This window comes from Rhopilema esculentum, chromosome 15 (genome assembly GCF_057945365.1).
Source record: "Rhopilema esculentum isolate cy_ngs chromosome 15, ASM5794536v1, whole genome shotgun sequence".
In the NCBI taxonomy this organism is placed as follows: Eukaryota; Metazoa; Cnidaria; class Scyphozoa; order Rhizostomeae; family Rhizostomatidae; genus Rhopilema; species Rhopilema esculentum.
The window spans coordinates 9,613,937-9,623,380 of record NC_142829.1 but is presented as its reverse complement, the minus strand read 5'-3'; the positions used below and the strand labels follow the sequence as shown (position 1 = coordinate 9,623,380).

At 37.4% G+C, this 9,444-nt stretch overlaps 1 protein-coding gene across 1 annotated transcript; it reads left to right on the top strand.

Annotated features, from left to right (window-relative positions):
• The first annotated feature begins 871 nt into the window (after nucleotides 1-871).
• On the top strand, nucleotides 872-9,037 carry LOC148958475 (uncharacterized). Its single transcript, XM_089112655.1, has 5 exons — nucleotides 872-1,363; nucleotides 3,479-3,592; nucleotides 4,677-4,793; nucleotides 5,855-5,953; nucleotides 8,656-9,037. Exons 1-5 carry the CDS (start codon nucleotides 1,264-1,266, stop codon nucleotides 8,766-8,768), a joined length of 543 nt encoding a protein of 180 aa, XP_088968781.1. The 5' UTR covers nucleotides 872-1,263; the 3' UTR covers nucleotides 8,769-9,037.
• Nucleotides 9,038-9,444: the final 407 nt, after the last annotated feature.

Genomic DNA, 9,444 nt, shown 5'->3' with positions numbered 1-9,444 from the left:
TGTAGGACGAGACCTACAGAGCTCGTGTACAGTCAGATCTAGGTAATAGTAAGCGCTGGTAAAGGATAGGGTGTGGATAAGAGCTGAACACCGATTGGCAAAATCACATGCAAGGCATTCGCATTCGGTCTTAGAGACTTATCCTTTATTCTTGTCTTAAGCCTTGTCTGCTGCCTTCGATGGATTTAAGGAAATTTTGGTTTTCTATTTGCATAAAAATTTTACCCCTTGGCTTCGGCGTTTATTCAAATGGTTAGGTAGGGCACATGGCTTTTTTTCAGGGTTCTTGCCACGCAACTTTCTCCTCCCGTCCCTCTATCCTCGCTTATACATAGCAAGGAATGCTTCTTGTTTGTTCTTATTGGCTCTTTAGGGTTGGGGTTTAATGTCACAACAGAATCCTTTATAATTTTATTGGTTTCTTTGAAAAGATGCATCCCTTTGAGAAAGTTTTCTCTCCCCATCTCATATCTTAGTTACGAAATGTTTCCAGTGACCTGTCCAATACGTCACAGTAGAAATAGGGCTTTGCCACACTCCGGATCAGCAAAAGTGCCGAATTTTTAGTCTGAAACGCATGCATAATTGCTTTATCAAGAAGAAGAATCTTTTCTCCTTTTATTAAAAAATTTCAGGTATTTCATGATGCCAAAACGGGAAACACCTTTAAATCGCGGCTCTTTGTTTAAAAGAGCCAATATCATTTCAAAAGAGTCCCTAACTTAAAGTCACGCCTTGTTTTTTCGTGCGCAGTTTCGTGTTTGAAGTATATTGCTTGACGGCCAGAAAGAAACATTGGATCCCTCCTGACCAATCGATTCTGTCATACTATTGTAATGATTTCTCCAGGCGTCTCTTTATCTGTTATCAGTGAAGAGGGTTTTGGATTGTGGGGGTCCAGAAGGCCTCCATTACTGTTTTCAGACTTTTTGTCACCTGTGTGTGCGGCTTAGTCTGAGAATGAGAATTCATCGTAGACAATTGACTGGGTAATTTGATCAGTACGTGGACAATATCTAGAATATTCCCATTATCTTATTTGCAAGGTACATGGAATATTGAAAATGCCTGTTTATGTTCATAATAACCTTAGCAAATTGAGTTCAATACCGGTGATAATAGGATGAGATAAAGACTCCTAGCCCGAAACGAAACTAGAGGATACATAACATTACCAAGGAAGTGTGAGATAAGTCAGAAGGAACATTCCAAGAAGAGATATCAAAAAAAGAATTTGAAGAGAAAGTCTAAGTATTGTCGAGCATGGAAACTTTCCTAAAGGTTCTTCTTACCTGTCTTATAGCATCGGAAAGTATTGCCGCAGAGGAAAGGCGAAATGCGACATTGCGACGAAACCCTGAAGGTAAGCAAAGTCTTTTTTGATAACTTGCGCCAATCAGATGTTTTCAACCAGGTGTCTAGTGGAACTACTCAAAGATTTCTTACTCGGCTGCACGAAAGGTTTCGTCCCAAGCTTTCTGCTCACATAGCCAGTTAATTCAAATTTAGCCTTTTTCGGTTAGAGTCGCATTTTCTACATCGCAACAAAGAGTGTTGAAAATTCCTTGGTTCAATTGGTCGATAAAAAATAGCTTGCAAAATATATAGTTAGGTATTTCTTTACAACTTTTATCAAGGCTCCACTCGATGTGGTGAAGCGAAGTGGACATTGTGGAATTAAAGATTTGCATGCAGTTCCACAATTCAAAAAAGAATTCTCCAATCTAAATCATTTTCTAGGAAATTGAGAGCCTGTTTACAGTATTCTGTTTCTAAGATGAAAACATTTTCACAAACACCTTCTGTGTCGTGTGTGCAGAGAAAAATTTCGGAACAGGGTAAAAATAGCGACGATTATAGAAACGAAGCGGTTGGAAAACAATGCGATTCGTCTCAGTGTAAGCGCTTGAAAGCAGAATAATTTCATATTGAATTCTATAAATCTATTTTAATCGACGGAAAAGGTAGCTTCTGCTACGTGTATTATGCTAAAACTTTCTTAATTACAAAATTCCAATTATTCTTTTAAATAAAAGGACGAAAAAGCCGAATCGATTTGGTGACAATGCTACTTCACAGTGTTCGGCTCTCGTTCGCCGTGAATTTGCTCTAAAATTTTTATACACCTGTCCCTCAAGTAAAAACATTAACAGATATGAATTTTGTCAGCCATATCTGTTATGGAATAAAAATTCCCCACAAGTCGTCTCTTCAGAGATAGTGAATTTTCGCAAAATCCGTCAAATTGAAAATGCCTGTTCTCCCTTTAAATCATTCGTCAATCGACTCTTACACTCTACTTTAAAATCTACTTGTATGATCGAACTACGTAACGTTATAAATTTGCTAGAATTTTCCAAAGGGAATTGCATAATAAATTAATAACCAGTTACATTCGTGCACTCTTAATCGCTAACCCAGAAACGAGGTTATTTCGCACATAGGCTTTTACTCCAACGAAACGCGATTCTCAAAGAGTTCGGGTTTAGTACACAATATAAATTATCGATTACCTAGAACAGCGGGTCCTAAATCAAGACGTTTTACACAGAGGGTTTTTCCAGCCAGCTTTAGAATACACTTGATTTCAACAGAACTGTTATTACTACCACTTGCAATGCAAATTTTCTGGCTTCACATAGGAAGGGGAACTATACCGGTCTTGTGTTTGCGTTTTTCTGATTGGCCTATTTCGATCCACAACTGGGTATATATTTTTCATCGTGTTCTTTCGGACCCTGATTCTGACGTTTTATGCTCTGAGGAGTGTCAGACAAAAAAGCTTTTAGCCAATATGTTGTAAAATGTTTGCCCTTTTCAAAGCTATTAACAATTTTATTGATAAGCTGGTTGTGTCCATTAGATCAGCCAATAAAAATGGTTTTTCAGATCTAGCTTTAACAAAACTTTCCTCGATTTCAATACATTTATTGAAATGTCTTTTCACTGAATTTACGTTGCCTGAAAAGGGATTTACTTTTCAAAGTACAAGCATGCGCAGGAGATATTTTGACATTCAGGAACGGTACGCTTACCGACACGCTTTTTGTTTTTGAAAGTTGAAATCAAAGCAATTCATATCGTTTGATTTGATTCCTCAACCGATTAAGTTCGAGGCATTACGACAGAACTACAGGAACAAGCCGTGCTTCAAACTGAGTTATCGTCATTCTGAAATACTGTCCTCAGAAATGATACATCCTAGCAAAAAGTCTTATATCTTAAACTTGATGAGGGGGGCTGAAACCCTTTGAATATGTCAAAAGTAGCTCTTCTCTTCTTTCTGCAAACTTTTTCACTTGTTGCTAAGATCTCTTGGAGGCCCAATTTGACCTTAGTTATCGGACTAAGTTGCCCCAAACTGCGTTACGCCACTACTCTACCTGAACCCCCTCGTTTGACAGCCCTGAACTAAGAAAGTAAGCCGTCGCCGCAGCTAAACAGTTTCAAAGTAAGTGAATGCATTCTTTCTTTTCAGATTGCAGAGACAGCATTTCAAGCCAATACTGTCAAATGCTTCGTCGCAACGGAGCTTGCGTGTCAGGAATTAAGCGGATGATGCTGTTATGCCGCAAAACATGCCATTTTTGCAGTAGGTCAAAACTTAGTCACCTGTTGTGGTTTCATAATAGAGAATTTTTAGTGCTTTGCTCTGTTAAATGCTATGGCAAGGGAAGGAATCTTTTCTTTTTATAATAATTCGCCTCCAAAGGAGCAACTTCGAAAAAAGGAAATAGAATCTCTAGTAAAACTGCTTGAAGAAAGCTTGCATAATTTCTAATTGGGTAATACCTAATCTAATTGGGTGACCTGACTCTAATGGGGAAAAAGGCGTGGTCGAGTTACCATGTCATGTCAGAGAGAATCGACGTGGCCTGTGTCTGATGGTAACACAATCTGCTATGTGCAGTGCTAGCAATGCGGAACGTTTAAGTAATGGTAGAAGACAATTAGAAGACCGAACGGTTGATACAGCTTCACTTTTATTCGATCAAGTATTTGCTCACCTTTAGATCTCTTTCTAAAGCAACTTAAGGGTGAAAATGAGATTGCAATAAAACTATCAAGACCTACAGACCTGCTTTAAAGAAAATAAATAGACTTTTGCAATAAAGAAAAAAGGGGCCACATAACAAAAACCAGTAAAAGCCCGGGAGTAAAAGTCAAAGAATCTGTCGTTCTCTGTTTTTTGCCTCTTTAAATATACGTTGAAAACCCGGTTCTCAAAGCGACGCTGCTTTCTAGCTGTTTACCCTGCACTCAGGCCCGTCGCTAGCTTTTGTGCTCATTCTTTAGTTGTCGACAAAATTGAAAAATACCGATTAAGCACACCTAGATGGCAAAAAATAATATCTTTAAGTCTCATTTCAAATCTTTAAATAGTTCTTCCTTGGTTCATTTCCAGGCAGAGCAATTTCATTGGACTTCATTGTTACTGACATTGGTGACCTATCCGAGTCACTTCACCTGTTCAGTTTGTTAAGAATTTTCTGTATATATTCGTCTGTATTCAGTGCTTTTTGTAGCAGCTAAATTAGATCCAACAGGCTTGATTGGGACTCAGTTATTGAACCTTTTACTGGAATGAGATATTTGTCTAGTTGTATTAGTTCAAATATTAGAGTTGCCTTCCCTGTTGGCTCAAACGTATTAACGCTCCTGTTCTATTTCAATAGAGGAAGATTGTAAAGACTTTTTGCCGACCTGGTGCCCGTGGTGGCAGGCGCATTATGCTTGCTATACCCATCCACAGATCCTACACAAATATTGCCGGAAGAGTTGTGGGAGATGTCGTAAGTAGTCAACTGATAATTTATATTTTGCTTGAAACTAGATCAAATATATTGGCACTTAGTGTCGTCGACTGGCCAAGTCAAGCCTCTAGAACTCAGCAGAGACGACTGCAAAATCGGGAGAGGGGTTTTTGTGTCATAAGACATTTAAAGGACCATTCCGGGCAAAGCTTGACATCTCCTTTTATAAGCTTATTTGATGCAATTGGATTTGATATTCTTGAATCTGTTGTTTACTTTTCAATATTTTGCATCGCCTTTCATATTTTCCTTCCCCCCCCCCCCTCATATTTTCATGCATGCACTTAATTTTTGCAACTTCTGGTGTTTACATAGCTCATGAAATGCATTTTCTTCAACATGGCCTGAATTTTTTCTTCCGATATTACTTTTATTTGCCATTTGTCATTTGACACTCCCATTACAACTGGATCGTCAACATACAGTAACCCCATCCCCCTCAACATTCTTTTGGTAACCGGAATTCGGAATAATTTGTTGATTTGAACGATTTCTGTTAGTTTTTTGGAAAAATCAAGTTTGATTTTTTGGGTTTTTCCTAAACGCAAATAAACCGGGAAAAATATTGTTACCTATATGAATAGTGCGTTATTTTGGTTCTATGAAAAGGCAAATTATCAAAATACTTGCCTACTTATTCCTAAGATGGTACTTCGAAGTTTTTTGTAAGCTTGAATCACAAAACTGTTTTTTTTCGATGCTGTGATCGAAGTATTTCTTTTTTTTCGATAAGACTGAGAAGACTGAGCATTTTAGAGCATACTTAAACTTATCGTCTGACACTCTTCAGAGTATAAAATGTCATAAAATAGGTCAAAACACTATGCTAGGAAATATATGCCCCCACCTGTGGACGATTGGCCTATTTCGATCCACAGCTGGGTAAATTTATTTCCTAGCGTAGTGTATTGATCTATTTTCTGACATTTTATCTTCTGAAGAGTTTCTGACGATAAGCTTGTTCTAAAATGTTCGCTTTTTCAAAGCCATTTATAAAAATCTGCTTGCACCAATTTACTTCAACATTAAAATTTGACTAGGTGTTGCTGCTGCACCTCCTAAACCGAAATGTGCTTCTTCAAAGTTTGGTTGTTGTTGGGACAGAAAGACTGAGAAAGGACCAAATGGAGAGTGCCCAGGTAAGGGTAACATTTGATTTTTCTCAATAGCATTTGATTTTTGCTCATGAGCTGCAGATTATGCTTAAAAAATTGGGTTACTTTTCATCATCTACGTGTGCAACGTTTATTTTTTCATGCTTCTGCAAATTTCAGAATCTATGAAAAGATTTTGCGATGTTTTTAAAGCTTCATCAAGAAAACTCTTAAGTCAAGTTCAGTTCATGCTACTTACGTAATCCTCTATGCTACTTTACGGGTATAAATGTTGAGGTGGCTGGGGAGTGTGTAGGCGGGTAGCGTTATCTGCAAATCTGATTCTTTTTAGCATAGACCTGAACATCTGGAGCATTTTAAGGTTGGAAGGACACAGGTAGAAAGGGGGACTGTGTCTTGGATATAAAGGGACTTTCCAGAGTAACTCATTATTTTCTAAAGTATGAACGATATGATTATGTTCAATAGCGAATTATGAACGATATGATTATGTTCAATAGCGTCGGTTCATTCTTTGTGACTTTTCAGGAAAAGCAGAAACCTGCACTAGTTGGCGCCAAGAGATGTAAATGAACAGCTTCTATTGCAAAGGAAACAGGCACCACGGAGCGTTGGGAAAAGTGGGAGGTCTAGAAAAGTGGGGGGGGGCGCTAAAGCCCAATAAAAAGTGGCTTGTGATTTGTTGGTAATTTTTTTGGCAAAAAATGGGTTTCTATAGCACCCCAGCCCCCCTTCTCCGCGGTGCCTGGGAAAATAATGCTTATGTGAAGTGAAAGAGTCAAAATACAGTGTCCATTGATGATACTTCCTTTAGACACGAAAACACCTGCTGTATAACGCTCGGAAGAAACTTAAATTGGGTTGCTACTTCCTTATGTTGAAGAGACGTCCTATATTTCTCAATGAATTCCTCTTCAAAACTGTGGCTTGTCTTTAAAAGGAACAAATCTGAAAAACGAAACATTGTTGAGGATGTTAGAAAATGGTGCTTGCTTTGATCAAAATTAGGGTGCGGATTCTTGTATTCAATCATAGTTCTGATCTGACCAATTGTCTGATCAGATCCTCTGAATCTCTGAAAGTTATTTTCTCCGTTTTCACATTCTTCAGTTTTGTTTTTCAATGTGGGCATCTTCTTCTTTGGCTGTTTCATATTTGATCTTTCGTACATTCGACTCAGTTCTTTTGGAAATCTTCCTTTTTCTTTCATTTCGGCGTTCAAATCCTGGGATTTTCTTAGAACAACCTCTCTGCCCATACATAATATTGAAATCTTAACTTAAGCCTGTAATCCTATAGCTGTAACTGCCAGGAGCAGCCATCAGCAGCCAAAGGTACAATAAGCAAAGTTGTGATGTCCTCAACTATTCCTATGTTTGCGGACAACTTCAAAAACTCTCCATCTCGAACAGGTTCCCACTTGCCCTCGTTTTCCTACAGGGCTTGGTATAGAAATGAAACTCATTATCTTGAACTCACTTAAATCAAGCTATTCGCTATCTCGAGCGAAGTTTTATGCCCTTCAAAGAAAAAATCTGGTTACCTCGAACAAAAAGTGATAAAAACTTTCAGCTATTTATTATCATAAAAATGATAATTCATTAGAAAATTATCAAATTGCAAGGGACTTGCACTCCTTTGCTATCTCCAAAGTATACACGTTCACCACAGTCACGCAGGAACTAAATTCATTTGCCCTTAAAAAGAAGATTGTATTTGCAAATCTGCCAGCCATTCTTTTGGTAGATGTCCTACAATAGTTTCGATTTTCTGTACACACATGGCGTGTTTGTCGCTAAGTTGTCTGGCTCAATCACGACTTTCAATTCCTCTCCAACCTTGGGCTCCCAAATAGAATGGTGGACGTATTCAAAGAATTTTTTTAATAAAGTGCATTATTTTTGGAGTTTGGTGATTGGTATTCCTTACTTGCAAAATTTTTCAATGTTCTGAAAAAGTCAATTAAATAAAACTGGGTTTTATATGGTCCGCTTCTTAGCCCTGAAATTATCAGATTGCCATAAGCAAAAGTGAGAAGCTGTCGGGCATTTTACGGCTGATTCACACTGTTACAACGGCGAAAATATCCCAATAATTGGAAATTCCCGGTTTGAGTTATCGCTAAAAATTGCATGATTGCAAGTTTCTTGGAGTTTTTCAAATGTGCAGCAGCTGTTTGCTGGCTGAGACTTAATAATAGTTGCCTTTTTGCTTCGTTTTGAAAATCCTTGGAAATCTGAAAAATATGAGGAAAAATTCTGGCCTGCATAAGAGTTAAGCCATACAAAAGAAAACTGTCCTTAAAATCATGGCCAGTTTGCATGAGGATGAAGTTGGCAAATACCCATGCATAGAACTGTAACACCTTAAACCTACGGAAAATGCATCTCACGATCTTGATACCATAGGGCTGTACTAGCATGACCCCTTTGGCCTATATCATGAAATAAATTTGGCACTCACAAATTTTAACAAATTATTTTCTAAGGTAGCCTCATGAAGTTTCAAAAGATGCTAGTCATCAACTTTGGCAGGTCAGTTCAAGTTAGCTCAAAGTTCAAAATTGGGAGTTCAAAATTACCACCAATTTTCTACAAGTGTGGTAAAAACGTTCCTGTTTCTACCATCCAAACTTAACCACAAGTTACATCAAATATTTTAAAGTTTCATTGTTGTGAAATAAGCCATAGGATTCATGCTCAAAATAATTTTTTTGCTCATTCCAGAATGCAAGGACTGGCTTCGTTTGTGCAGGTGGTTTAAAAAAGACTGTTATTATGGAAATAATCGTAAATTCATGCTTACAAATTGTCCAAGAACCTGCAGGAGATGCTTCTAGCTTATGCATAACCTTAAAGGTGAAAGCCACTGCATTCAAGAGATGGCTATCAAGTTTATGGACAGGAGTAAAAGAACTGTACTTAAAACATTCTGTTAGCTACTTGAAATGTTTATAGATAGCGTTGCAACAGCTAAATTTCAAATTTTCTTATCTTTATGAGTACATGCTTCAGCAAGCTATGTAATTAAAAAAACCGTGTGAAGCCTTTATTTTTTTGAAATAAGTTTTTAAGTTAATGTTATGATCATTAATTGAATAATGCTTCTTATAAATTGTCAGTGACTATTATTGAGAAAGCTGGGATAACAAATTCTGCAGTTGAATTTGTCACACTATTGATGACAAAAGCATTTGCATCAATCATGCATCACAATCAATCGAAAACAGCTAACTAAATAATAAGAAATTGAAATATAGCTAGCAGCTAAGGATTGAAATCATCAATCATACCGTCTTTTGTCTCCTGTAATTTTACATAATTTTGCATTCAGGGACAATAATTCCCAAAAAGCCTGCCCATTGTTCAGTCATCATAACAGTGATGAATTTGAAAGTATTAAAATTACTTTTTGTATCTCTCATTAACAGTCAAACAAGCTTTCAGCTGTCAATATGACAGGTGGGGATGTGAGAAAAAAGCACTTCATTTTTTTTAAATAAGAACAAGAAAAGA

Coding starts and splice junctions, on each gene's coding strand:
- LOC148958475 (XM_089112655.1), top strand. CDS start 1,264: ATGGAAACTTTCCTAAAGGTTCTTCTTACCTGTCTTATAGCATCGGAA. Junction 3,593..4,676: donor CAAAACATGCCATTTTTGCA/GTAGGTCAAAAC, acceptor CTATTTCAATAG/AGGAAGATTGTAAAGACTTT. Junction 4,794..5,854: donor GAAGAGTTGTGGGAGATGTC/GTAAGTAGTCAA, acceptor AAATTTGACTAG/GTGTTGCTGCTGCACCTCCT.